The following is a 12878-nucleotide window of genomic DNA, read 5'->3' as shown; positions in this document are numbered from 1 at the left end:
AACGGCGCCAGGCAACATTTAGAATAACACCCGCATAGGTCAAAGTTTTATATGAACAATGCTTATGCATAAACTGCCTAGATACTCAAGTAGTATTTTGGGTCTGAAAGCTGTTCCCTCCCTTCGTGTGCAACGACCAAGAGCTGGAAGGAGCGGAGGTAGCACGTTGCTGTCGCGCCAGAACGTATCGTGAGGCAACAGTTCTCCAACAAGCTCAAAATACATCCCACTACAAAACAAATTCTTGTACCCTATGGAGCTTACTCAACCACTTGACGTTGAGATCCGGCCGAGACGATCTTGATTCACGCAGAACCTAAAAGACGTATTGCCCTTGGTAGCATTCCAGCAGACGAATTCCAAGCAAAACTAAGCGATGGGCCCTAGTAAAGATAATGGCCCACGAACCTATCACAATCACTGTTCGAATATCTACCATAGAGCTTCGGGCGATCAAAAAGTCCCCCAATATGGACCATCAGGCTCGTTAATCTACCAGGCGTCTGGTGGATCTGCCTTTAGCGACTGCGTCCGTTGTCAAAACGTCGTGAAGCAAGCGGAAACCAAAATCCAGGACCATCTGCGACCTAGACGGCTTCATCACGCATCCGTGACGCTTGGTGGTGAATCAGAGATCCAAGTCGACGATGGAAATCATCTTTACTTTGTCAACAAAACCGACATCAGAGAAGTTGTGAAGATTGTACTAGATATGTTTCAACAGGAGGCGGCATACCAAGACAGCATCAAACGTGAAAACATTTCAGATAAGAATCCGAGCCAGAGCAGCCCCATGCTTCTGGAATTCGATAGCAAGAGAAATTCCATCACCCCGCGTCTCTCTGCCGTCGCTGAACCCGCAACCACCATCAGTGTGCCAAAGACGTTCTTCGCTCACACAAAATGGAACAGTACAGAACTATCTGCAGGCTATTTGAAAGATGACTTGTCAACAACAACTACCATATTGTCTCGTGGGAGCGTATCCGAGATAGTGTGGTCAGAAAATATATCGTCTGGCGCTAACAGGCCATCGCGTTCCAGGTCGTCTGCAAAGGCATCCAACAAACCTTCAAATCACAAACGCATACAAAGGCAGCCTATATCCAAGTCTGCTCAATTTCAAGGTACTCTGACCCCCGAAGAAACGACGACACAGTATCTTACAAACCGGTTGGAATCACTGTCATCGAACCTCGCTTTTCAGAAGCGAATATCTCGATCGACTGATGAGGAGTCAAACATAACCTCGTTCCCCGAGCTACGCCCACGTCACTGCACAAACGACTGGCTCAACCCACCCGCTGAAATCGAACAACTTACTCAAGCCCCAACATCTGACTTATACCGTCGAGGAGTTGATGCACACAGTGGTAGGGCTCCCGCGTCTCCAGAAGCAGCTTGGCAAGCTCCCCAGCCCATAGCCATACCGTGTGACGACAGTATTTTCGACAAAGATCCTTTCTACTGCACTAATCTTTACCTTCACGAGCGTCGAGCAACCAATGGCTCGACTTCTACTGGCAAAATCCGCCCAGGAAGCTCCATTAGCTCATCTGCCTATCCACGACGCAGTTCTCAGGTTCCCCTTTCCTATGATTCGCCTTGGGACAGCCAGGAAGGTTTCATCCCTCGAATACTTGAGAAGCTTCGGCGAAACACCCAGTACGATCTCAACCAGCAGGCATATCCACGGCCAGATGAGAACGTTTGGTCTGCTGAGCGTAGAAAATCGCCTTCGCCGGAAGCTGGGACTGATGCCAACGTTCGATCCAGAGACAGCATTGTGAAGGAACGCACTTTGAAGCCGCCAACGGCAGATAACTTGGGGATTTATGAAGCACTGACGGGGAGTAAAATGGTTGTCGGGAGAAAACGACATGACACCTGCTCAGAAGATAATCAGCCGCACGTATGCGAAAACGACATGGACCATACCAAGGGCAGTAGCAGAGTGCCAGTTATTTGACACTAGGCACAGGCAGCCAAAATAGTGCATCTAGTACCTAATATACTTCTTACGAATCCCTACAGGACTCTATATTTGATACAGAAGGCGTCCGTGATGGTTCAGCTTGCTTGATTTCCCATAATTGCTTGCATCAATGACAGAGAAATCATGGACCCGGGAATACTTTTTCTAACTCTCCAGACCAGGCAACTTCCCATCAAGCTTTAGTTTATATTATAAGAAATTGGTGCATTATACACTCCTTGGTGGGTAAATATATTTTACTGTAGATTATGTATTAGCGTATACTTGGTGGGCGAATATATTCCGCCACAGACTGTGTAAGTTATTTAGGGTAGCCGCGCTGGAGTCGCATCAGAGAGCACCCCTGTGAGAAGCCAGGCGTTGTTCTTCAAATGGCAACCTCGTCAAAGTCAAAGGCACACCGGCACGTGGCAGCCGCGAGATGATAACCAAACACACCTCAGTATGAGGAGTCCTTCTATTAAGTACCGTGTATACTCGAGAAATCCCACAACTCCACCAAGAGGCTAAATCGCCTTGGAAGCCCTCGCTTTGTTCTCTCTATGTCTCTTCTCCTTTGCCGCGCCCTTCCTTCTATCCATCCACGACTTGTTCAAGTCCCTCCTGTTTTCCCAGAACCATGTCTGGAAATCACTCGATCCCGATTGTCCCTGGGCCGGGGCGCCTCCCTCACCATCCTGATCCTCGTCCTCCTCTTCTTCGGCGGCATCGTCCATGTCCACGTCGTCTGCTTGTGGAAAGCTCGTCCGACTGGGGTGCGCGGTGTCCGGGGTTGGCGCGGCGCTTCGGACGTTTCGCCATTCAAAGTCCTGTCGGGTGTATGGGGTCATGGGTATGGAGGGAGCCGCGGGTCCGTCTTCAATGTCGTCGTCGTCGGCGTCGCCGCCGCCAAAGAAGCTAAATGGCTGGGATTCCTGCGCCGGCGTTTGCGTTGCTGTTGTTTCGGAGGGCTTGGCCCGTTTGTAGAGCGCTTCGAGGGGGTGGACTTTGCTAGCCGATGGGGTAGTGGGTGGCGGTGGGATTTTGATCTTGAGGCTTCTAGAGGAGCTGGATGACATGGGCCTCGTGTTGTCGGCTTTGTTGGTTGGAGATGATGCTGGGTCTTCTTCCTCTTCGCTAGAGGAGTCATCGCTGGATGTATCGTCTCCTTCTGAACCACTTCCATTGTCCTTCTCTTCAGCCTCAACTTTTGTGACATTCACCGCTTCGGATTCATCCGAGTCAGAGTCTCCCCCCTCCTCTTCCTCCTCCGACGTTCCGCTGCTGCTGGTGTCGTCATCATCCGATTCCTCCTGTACGACAGCCTCCTTTTTGGAAGACGCCTTGCGCTTCGGCGTCGTCACTGGCAGCTCTTTCTTCTTCACAACTTCCACAACGTTCCCATCCTCATCAACCCAGCCTTTGCCTTCTACAAACTCTGTTGCCGGCTTACCATTTGTTTCAGGCGCCGTGTTTTTCAAGAAACTGGGGAATTTGGTGGTCTTTTCAAATTCGTGAACCGTGACCTCTCGAATGTTTCCTTTCTTCTTTTTCTTCTTGTGGGCGTCTGCTGCAGGCAAATTGCCCACCACATTCGGTGGCAGCTTTGTCTTGAGAAGACACTCATCCTGGTCGGTGTACTTTGATTTTTGCCGCCTCCTCTTCTCCTGGTCCTTGTCCTTGGTAGATTTGTCCTTGCTCTTCTTGTTCTTCCGTTTTGTATCAGCGGATTCCGTCCAGCCTCGCTTGACTTTTCGATCCTCGAGCACAACTCCTTCCACCACCTTGTGATCTCGCTTTCGTCTTTTTGAGCTCTCAGATTCATCTCTGGACTTTCTCTTCTTGCTCTTAATCTCAGTGTCCGCATCACCCGTGGGTTCGACTCGTTCCTCCGGCCGAGCTTTTTCAATCCGCATCTTGGAGCCCTTCAACGTGGCGCCATTGAGCTTCCTTTTCAGCTTCTCGGCCTCCATTTGAGGCAGGTCGACAAACCCGTATCGTTTCTCGGGGAAGGTCTCGAGCGTGTGGAAGGAGATGTTGCGCGCACTGGGAAGCACAGAGGCTGGGATGATAATCTTCACGAGCTCCTGGTCCAGAGGCGTGATGTGCAGACGGGTGTAGCCGTTTTCGTCCGGTGCAAGAGCCTTGGATACTTTGTCGCTTTTTGTGGGCGACAATTCTGGAGCCATGGGTTCCAAGGGCCCGTTGCAGTGGTGCGAAAAGTCGAATGCTGCCTGGTTGTGAACCCGAGCCGAAATTGGGGTCGATATGTTAAACAGGCAGAAATTCTGCTTGCTGGCGGCTAAAGTTCTCTGACGAAGCAAAGCTTTGGGCGCTAGTGGAGAGTGAAAAGAGACCAAGTACCCGCTCTATCCGTCAGGCGGGGCGGGTGACTTTCGGTGCGCAGGACCCTCTAGTGCCTCCGAGCAACTAAACACGCAGCACCCTTTAGTCCTAATCGGGCCGGAATCAGCGCCCACCTTTGTGTGTTGTGTGATTTACGATTAAAAGTGCGTTTTTAACGTCTTTGAGAGATGTGTGCCATTTGAGGCTATGTAGGCCGCTGTGTCGGGGTCAAGTCCCGGCTGCGCCAGTCGTTTTTTCTTCCTTATTACTAGCTTCAAGGTCTAAAAATTAACATATATTTTTACATATAAATTTATGTATAGAGATGCCTGATTAACACGGCGGGACCTCGAGTTGCGGGTGCTGCGTGTTTAGTTCCCCCCTCCAGTGTTTATAAACGCTCCAGTCTCTTGCAGTTGATGTCTGGGCGAAGATGACTTGTAGAAAATTCCAGCCAGCACCGAACACGAGCAAGCAACCACATACACCTGCCCAGGTACCAATAGCAATTACACCTCTAGTCGCTTTGTTAACACCGGCATCCAACTATATTACGACCACATAACATCAACCCAGGTTGCCCTCAGGTCCAACGGATTGAAACAGTTCTTGAATTATAACTATTATACAAAGCATGCCAGTGCGTATCAATCGTGAGTGCGTGCTTAGGAAACCAGTTTTAGGTTCATTATGCCGTTGCGGAGTAGAATACATTGCTTCTTATGATACAATTACAAACAATAAACGCCTTCTTTTATACTGATCTAACTCCAAGGCTTCGAAGCGTTGTGTCGGAAGAAGGGTTGCGGGTCTTGCTCTCGCTTGTCGCCCCCGATAGCCTTCCACCAGACATCTGTACTCCATCGGATAATGCGCTCGGCGGCGCCTCGTGGAGTGGCGGCAGGTCGGACGTCGAGGTAGAAGACAGGTTCACCAGTTGGCTCAGGTTCACCGGAGTAGTAGTCGATGACATATCGGATTTGTTGTCTCTCGCCGTTGACATCTCGGGAGACGTACCAGTCGTGGCGGTCAAATGGCGGTTCAGTGCTGCGCAACGTTAGAACGCCATGTGAAATTCATTCATACAGTGAGGTTTGCCGCTCGCAAACTTACCCAAACTTTGACGGGTAGATCCAGCCCAACACCTGCAGCATAGTTGCCTTGGGGGTCAGATCCTTGGGACGACCCTGAAAACGGATGAGAGTAGGCTCGGCATCATTGACATCCCAGTTTCGCTCCATCTCCTCCGGTGCATGCGCCTCTCCTCGCCTGCAAACCTGCCATCCGTTGTACAAGCCCTTGCCAAAGCGCTGCTCCCAGCCCACAATTTCTGCCCAGGCGCCTTCGTTGAGAAAGTTGTGAACTGACACCATGGATTCGACAGCAGTGATATCGGTGTCTGCGTATCCCTTGCGCAGGAGAGCATTGTACATTTGCTGCGGCGAAGGATACTCCCACGTGCCATCCCCGGACCCCTTTGGTATCGTGGATTCTTCTCTACTTGTTGGCAGCGCAATGGCTTGATTGGGAGCACGCTCCTGCGACAGGTCGGGGAACATGTAGTTGAGCGGGTTCAGCTGCGACAGCAGAGATTTGGGTTTGTCCTGGGTTGTGCGAGCCTCGTGAGGCACAGGGCAGCCAGACGCGGATGGGCCAGGGGCCTGCTTCGGGGGCTTCTCATTGGGGTTCAGCGCATCGAGAGTCTTTTGATGCATCGGACATCCAGCCTGGAAGACGAAGAGGGTTAGAATCCATGTTCACGGGCCACATTGATGAGATTTATGCTGCGTACCGGGGGAGCTGTATTGCCAATGACTGGGGGATGGCCGCTGGGTGTATGCGCCGCGGCGGGAGCAGGCTCAGCCCAGAACCAGCCCATGTTGACGCTCAAATATTGCAAAAGAATTAAAATAAGAGGAAATATGGGGGAAACCGACGGCTGAAGCGCCAGATGCTTTACAGACAGAGTATACGAACAAGGTTGACGGCGTCGATGCCCGGGGAGGGATCAAAGTGACGAGAGGAGAAATTTAGCAGCATGAAAAGTACGGAATCTTATCGCGCCCCGGCAAGGCCGTGTGAGCGGCCACTCTGGTGGAGCACGTTGATGTCTGTACATATGTACATTGACCAGACTCAAAATGGCCGTGCCTCCCTCCCGAGTCACTGCCGGTTATACTGGTAGGTACTCCGTACTGAAGTCAATACTACTTTGCGTCGGCTGATTGGCCTGGCGCCAGCAACCACAACGGCAGCCCACTGAACCCACTGCACGTGCATGTCCGGCTTCTCCCTGTCGCCTGCGCTCAACTGTCCAACATTGAAGTCTCCTACGTCACCAATCCCGTGTTGTACTAGTACCGTCGACCGCTGTGGGCACCTACAGGCCCGCAAGGCCTTCGATGCTGGACCCGAATTTCCATGTGCTGCCGACGACAACTCCTCGAGCCCCATGTCCCCATGCCTCGTCGAACATGATAGATTCCGCCTGCAAGGAGGATTCGACTGCCTGTGAGCCGATATGAGCACCGGCTTCATCTTGGGCCGGACTTGTTTTCGGCCCTTACTGCGTTCGCAGTCCAGCTCGGTTCCTCTTACACGCCGCGTCGCGTTCCGACTTCACCACACACGCCAAATACCATGGACGGGCCCGGGAACAAAGGGATATTCAGCGAGGAGGGTTATACTGCAAGCCTCGACTGGCGTGGCTGCGCTGAGTGCTGGGGCCTTTATAGAGATATCGGAAACGGACAACAATGGCACCGAACAAACGGGCGAACATCGAATGCTAGAGGTCTCCCGCGAGGAGATGCGTAAAGCTGTTGGCGACCACGAAACCGGACTGCTGAGAGCGGCGCACAAGGCTGTCCTCTTCTTTGACCTGTATGTGTGGGAGCCGGTCTGCACAGGCTTTCGCTTTCTGCACCTCCTCGCCATCTTTGTGCCCGTCATAATCACGGTTCCGGCAATTTGGATTGGGAAACGCCGCCCCGAGCGTGACAACGAACGAAGCGGCACGCTTTGGTGGTACGAGTTTTTAGTCAAGGCGATGGAACTTGCAGGCCCTGCCTTCATCAAGCTGGGACAATGGGCGGCATCCCGAACAGACATCTTTCCCAATGAGATGTGTGATACCATGTCGAAGCTTCACTCGAATGCGCCGGCACACTCCATGCACGCAACTCGCAGGACCGTCTCGGCAGCATTTGGCGGGCGCGAGTTTGACGACATCTTTGATGAATTCGACGAGAGGCCCCTGGGCGTGGGGGCCATTGCGCAAGTCTACAAGGCCAAGCTCAAGCCAGAGCTCGCCATGTCAAAGGGCGGCATGAACGGCTCCGAGGGATACGGCGGGCTATCAGAAAACGTCCGGCGGAACGTCGAAACCGTGCTCAAAAGCTCACCAAAGCGCGTCCCCTCATCGTACGTGGCCGTCAAAGTCCTCCACCCCCGAGTAGACAGAATAGTCCGCCGCGACCTGAAGATCATGCACTTCTTCGCATCCATCCTCAATGCCATCCCGACAATCGAATGGCTCTCGCTGCCCGACGAAGTAGCTCAGTTTGGCGAAATGATGAAGCTCCAGCTCGACTTGCGCATCGAAGCTGCCAACCTCGAGAGGTTCCGTCGCAACTTCAAAGACCGCACGACCGCCTCATTCCCCTACCCCTACACAGACTTCACGACACGGAACGTGCTCATAGAGGAGTTCGCCCAGGGCATCCCGCTCGCCGACTTTATGGAAAACGGCGGCGGCGTTTTCCAGCACGACATTGCCGACGAGGGCCTAGACGCCTTCCTCCGCATGCTCCTCCTGGATAACTTTGTCCACGCAGACCTCCACCCAGGCAACATCATGGTGCGCTTCTACCAGGCCGCCCAGCCCGAGCTCCGCCTGCGCAAGAAGCCAGACCGCAACGCGCACGACCAAGAAGCGGACGTGACGGAAAAGGTCCTCGAGCGCCTCCGCCCCTTCAGACGCCGCAAGAACAAGGCCGCCTGGGAAGCCGAGCTGGCCAAGATCGACGCAGAAGGGTACCGGCCGCAGCTCATCTTCATCGACACGGGCCTCGTCACCGAGCTCAACGCCACCAACCGCGCCAACTTCCTCGACCTCTTCCGGGCCGTCGCCGAGTTCGACGGCTACAAGGCCGGCCACCTCATGTGCGAGCGCTGCCGCCAGCCCGAAGCCGTCCTGGAAAAGGAGGTGTTTGCCCTCAAGATGCAGCACCTCGTCCTCAGCGTCAAGTCGCGCACGCTGGCGCTGGGAAACGTCAAGATTGGCGATATCCTCCAGCAGGTCCTCTCCATGGTGCGCAACCACCACGTCCGTATGGAGGGCGACTTTGTCAACGTCGTCATCAGCATCCTCCTTCTCGAGGGCATCGGCCGCAGCTTGAACCCCGACGTCGACCTGCTGAGCAGCTCCTTGCCCATCCTGCGCCAGCTCGGTGCCCAGAGCGGCGCGACAATGGCCAAGAGCGGCGACTTCAGCGTCATCCTGGTCTGGGCGGGGCTCGAGGCGAGAAAGTTCCTGCAGGCGAGCATAGAAGATGTAAGTTTTGTTCCCTCTGGGCCGATTCAATCGCACGTGTTTCCGAGGGCCTCGTACTGATTTGCCTAGGTTGAACGATGTGTCAAGTATGATTTGCTTTCACCGAATGTATAAACAGGTAGGGTTGTGTCGAGTACTTGAACGGCGGTATTTGTCTTGCATTCTTTTTTTTACTTTGTTTACAGGAGCGACGTCCATGGGTAATCATGTTATTGCATGCATGGTGGGTGGCAAAGATTTGGCATAGATGCAAAATACATGAATAGAGGTGCGCTAGCGCTGGGCATCATCTTCTCTCTTGCATATACGATAACTAGTAAATATACACGTGTCAAATTTTCTCAGTTGCATACCCTTTGTCGTTTTGCCTGGGCATTGTATCCATGGTATCACAGTATAATTCGCAAAGGAGAGTGGATACAAATCGCTTGCTCGTAAGTCATCAGCCTGTATATTAAAGATTTTTATCTGTAAATGCACCGGATGGCTATGCATCTGTGTAAACCCCAGCCTGACCTGCAAATATTTTGTCTACTTGACCGAAGAAGCCCCTGGTAGTGGAATCGCAATGCCTTCGCGGAATAATCAGACAAGATGCTATATAATATCACAGGACGCGTGCCTGAAAAAAAAAAACGTATAAATATGGTGGGCCACAAGTGCCGGAATCTCCAACTAAAGGGCAGCGAGAGGGCGCTGGGACCCGAGTTGAAGTAGTTGTGAGTGTCTCGAACAGTTGGCATGAAAGTGATTTGTGTTCGTTATAATTGTTGAAAGAAGTTGCTCTAGGGTGTTGCTCGGGTATAGGAACAGGGCATCAGTATGGGTGATCGCTGCCTAGCAAATGAGGATGGTGAGTATCGTTCGACAACCAAAGCCCACATCTCTCTAGTCAGTACTGGCGCTAAGATCCATCGATTTGTCCCATAGATTACGAAGCAGAGCGTTCGTACCATCCTCCTCTTCGGCCGCAACTAGGCTCGCTCCGCTTAATCGTTCATTCAATCTGGCAACGTCATCTCCGTCAAAGCTGGAACCAGCTCCATTGGTTCTAATTGATGCACCAGATTTGAGCGCGGTTTGGCGCGGATCCGGCATACTGACGTTTCGAGTATGTCGAGCATTGACATCCACAGTCCGTTTGCCATTCAAAGAGCCAGCAGCTGTGCGTGGAATCCTTCGCTTCTTCTCCATCCCGGGAAGACGACTGAGGCGGTTCAAAGATCGAGCAACGGGGTTTTGATATCTCCGAACGACGAGGTACTCCATGCCTGTTCGTTCCAGCAGTTTGCCAATACGAGGATCACGGCTGTTTCCTCCGTCGTAGCCAGGACCCCCAACGCCGATCAATGGGCTCGCTCCAACTACACCCACTGCCCCTGTCAATGCTTGGCCAGGCTCCAATACTGAGCTAGCCCGCTGCAAATTCAACTTTTGCTGTGTGCGTGATGTTTCTGCCGGCGGGCCCACTGTCCGCCTGCCAGCCTTTGGTACCAAGGCGCTGTTATCGATTTCGGCCGATGGCACCGGCACCGGCACTGGTTCGGCATCGTCATTTTTCGGGGCCAGATCGATATGGGTCATTGAGTCGGGCCTTCGGGGGACATCATTCGGACCTCGGCCGGTGGCGTGAGCTGGGTGATAAAATGATCCCTGGCTTGCCAGGCCAGAACTGGCAGCATCGACAAATCGGGACACTAGCTCATCTTGATTGCTCCCTGCCGAAGGCGTTACGTTGCGGCCAGTGGAGCTGACGGAGCGGGACAGTTGCGCCGGTGCTGCATTGGCAAGGTCGACGGTCATTTGCGGCGGTGCACCGTGCGACGGTGTTCGCTGTAGGAGGCGAGAGGTGAGGTATTCTTTATGGTGAGATGTTTCACGGTCTGGTGACGGACGGTCTGGTTCCCGGGATTTGGAAGTAGTACTCGGGGTCACGGGCCGCGAGTTCTCGGCACTAGGTCCTTGCCTCAAAGACGATTGAGCGCTGCTGTTGAGCGAGCCTTTGCGTGAGAGATATGGTGAATTGGAGCCGCTGGCATCCACCCACTCGTCTTCGGGATCGTCGCTCCCTAGGTCAAAATGCACCTGGATCTTGCTGGGTTTAGCAGGCTGCCTATGTATACCCGTGCCGCTCGAGCTTCGTTTGAGCTTGTCCGACGACCGAGTCCGTTTGCCAACCTCGACGTGTGAGCGATTGCGCTTCAAGCTCGTGTGCGACAAGCTCTTGGGCAGATTGGCGGGGAAAGACTGGCGGGAGAGCTTGACTTCACTGGTGGCTCTGCGGTGCGGCGGCGGGCGCTGGGCGACTTGGTCGAATTCGGTGGGCGAGGTAGGTCGCGAAGCTGGTCGTCGATTCAGCTTGGAGGTGTGGGCATGAGGGTGAGGGTGAGGATGAGCGTTGCCATGCTGTTTGTGGACTGCTTTTGAGGAAGGGACGCGGGCGTGCAGGCGACCAGCGTGGCCGACGTGGTGCTGCTTCTGGTGATGCTTTGTACGATGAGGGTGAGACGGAGCTCCCGAGGTATTTGTCGTGTCGCTGTGAGAGTCGCTGTCCCGGTGGTTGAGGGGAGGGCGCTTTGATTGGCCACCGGACGATGCGTTGTCCAGGTCCCTGTCTCGCGGCATGGTGTCGACGGTAGCACCTGCGCACTCCAGCACCGAGGTACTTGGCCTGTACAATACTTGAGGATGCACACCAGACTGCAGACGCCCGAGGGGGAGTACGGAGCACCAGACAAAAAGTACCAGAGCACGCGTGCGCACCTGCTGTGGTTGGTGTCTCGGGCAAGTGGTGCAAGCGCTGGCTCGAGAGCAATCAATGCTGGGCTGGAGCTGATGGGTCGAGCTGATGGCTGGCACTGGGGGCGAAGACGGCGACGTTGGGAGACATGCAGCGGTGCGATGCTGCGGTGCTGCGGTGCTGCTGAACACTGCAGAGGCTCTCGTCCGACCGAAGGATGTGCCGTCTTCGGCTGCGGCTGCCTTGGTTGGTGATGCGGGACACGTGTGAATGTCGGAGTCGGCGATGACGGCTGCGAAGGCGAATTGGTATTGAGGAGATGAGCTTGTCCACCAACTTTTGGAGTCGGAATGCCAATTGACCGGCTGCAAGAAGAGTCGCAGGTGGCAGAAGCAGCCCGGGTGCGCGGAAGAGGAGCAGGAGTTCTTGATAAGTCGTCGTCCAGGGCCGAGCGACGGGATAAGCAATGACAGACGTCAACTGGTCGGATAGGGCAGGCCGAGGACGGTAGGTGAATGGATGAGATGTCTTTTTTTAAAAGGCCTTCTCTCTCTCGCTCTCGCTCTCTCGTCGTCGTCGTCGTCTTTGGCCGTGTGCGGGTTTCGTCCGACTTAGACTGGAAACAGATATGGTGGAGGGTGGCGGACTGTGACGAGATGGAGGGTTGCAAAGAAGACTGGATGGCTGATAGGTGGATGGGGGCATCTGGAAGCACTCGAGATTGAAACCAGACATCCGGGGAGCAGACAGGGCTGCGCTGCGCTGCGGTGAAGAGCGCACATGTGGAGGGTGGACGAAGACGGTGACTGGCCGTGGCTGGCCGTGCGCTGATGGCAGCGTGCATGGCCAAGGGCATCCATGATTCACGACCCAAGCTCTCAGGTAATTGAAACAGCGGGGCAGCGCATCTGGAAGCCGTGCTTGGGCAACAGGCACTTTGGCGGTCTGGCCTTTATTCACTTAAGTTTTTATGAGAATACGCTAGCTGCCTAGCAGTCGAGTAAGCTCCAGTACCTCTAGTTATTCATTATACAGGGAAAGAACAAGAAACCTATCATCGGGATACTACTCCTGCCCGGGCCCGCGTACTTTAAGTAGGGCTCAGGCCGTTGCCTGCCATTTGACATTGTACTACTTCGATGTGGTTAGCGTCGCTACTCGCTAATAATCTTGTGCCAAGAACCACCCCAAGAGTGTGGTTGTGCAAGAAAGAGTAATTCCTAGTATGGCCTTTAATATTGACTACTGTCTTTAGTCTAGTA

At 53.7% G+C, this 12878-nt stretch overlaps 5 protein-coding genes across 5 annotated transcripts; 2 read left to right on the top strand and 3 right to left on the bottom strand.

Annotated features, from left to right (window-relative positions):
- Window positions 1-376: 376 nt before the first annotated feature.
- On the top strand, window positions 377-1969 carry MAA_10702 (D-xylulose reductase A; the record flags this gene model as incomplete). The annotated part of the gene is made up of 1 exon (XM_011412420.1): window positions 377-1969. The coding sequence occupies one exon, from the start codon at window positions 377-379 to the stop codon at window positions 1967-1969; it is 1593 nt and encodes a 530-aa protein (XP_011410722.1).
- A 533-nt stretch (window positions 1970-2502) lies between these two features.
- Window positions 2503-4164, bottom strand: MAA_02303 (Nucleotide-binding, alpha-beta plait; the record flags this gene model as incomplete). Its single annotated transcript, XM_007820301.1, has 1 exon — window positions 2503-4164. One exon carries the CDS (start codon window positions 4162-4164, stop codon window positions 2503-2505), a length of 1662 nt encoding a protein of 553 aa, XP_007818492.1.
- A 921-nt stretch (window positions 4165-5085) lies between these two features.
- On the bottom strand, window positions 5086-6200 carry MAA_02304 (Cytochrome c/c1 heme-lyase; the record flags this gene model as incomplete). The annotated part of the gene is made up of 3 exons (XM_007820302.1): window positions 5086-5368; window positions 5435-6048; window positions 6114-6200. The coding sequence occupies 3 exons, from the start codon at window positions 6198-6200 to the stop codon at window positions 5086-5088; spliced, it is 984 nt and encodes a 327-aa protein (XP_007818493.1).
- Window positions 6201-6842: 642 nt separating this feature from the next.
- MAA_02305 (ABC1 family protein) lies at window positions 6843-8990 on the top strand (the record flags this gene model as incomplete). Its single annotated transcript, XM_007820303.2, has 2 exons — window positions 6843-8876; window positions 8946-8990. 2 exons carry the CDS (start codon window positions 6843-6845, stop codon window positions 8988-8990), a joined length of 2079 nt encoding a protein of 692 aa, XP_007818494.2.
- Window positions 8991-9764: 774 nt separating this feature from the next.
- Window positions 9765-12460, bottom strand: MAA_02306 (uncharacterized protein; the record flags this gene model as incomplete). The annotated part of the gene is made up of 2 exons (XM_007820304.1): window positions 9765-11547; window positions 11640-12460. 2 exons carry the CDS (start codon window positions 12458-12460, stop codon window positions 9765-9767), a joined length of 2604 nt encoding a protein of 867 aa, XP_007818495.1.
- Window positions 12461-12878: the final 418 nt, after the last annotated feature.

Source organism: Metarhizium robertsii (genome assembly GCF_000187425.2).
Source record: "Metarhizium robertsii ARSEF 23 chromosome Unknown MAA_Scf_1, whole genome shotgun sequence".
Classification (NCBI taxonomy): Eukaryota; Fungi; Ascomycota; class Sordariomycetes; order Hypocreales; family Clavicipitaceae; genus Metarhizium; species Metarhizium robertsii.
Note: the sequence above shows the minus strand (reverse complement) of the source record. Positions and strands in the feature narration are given on the sequence as shown.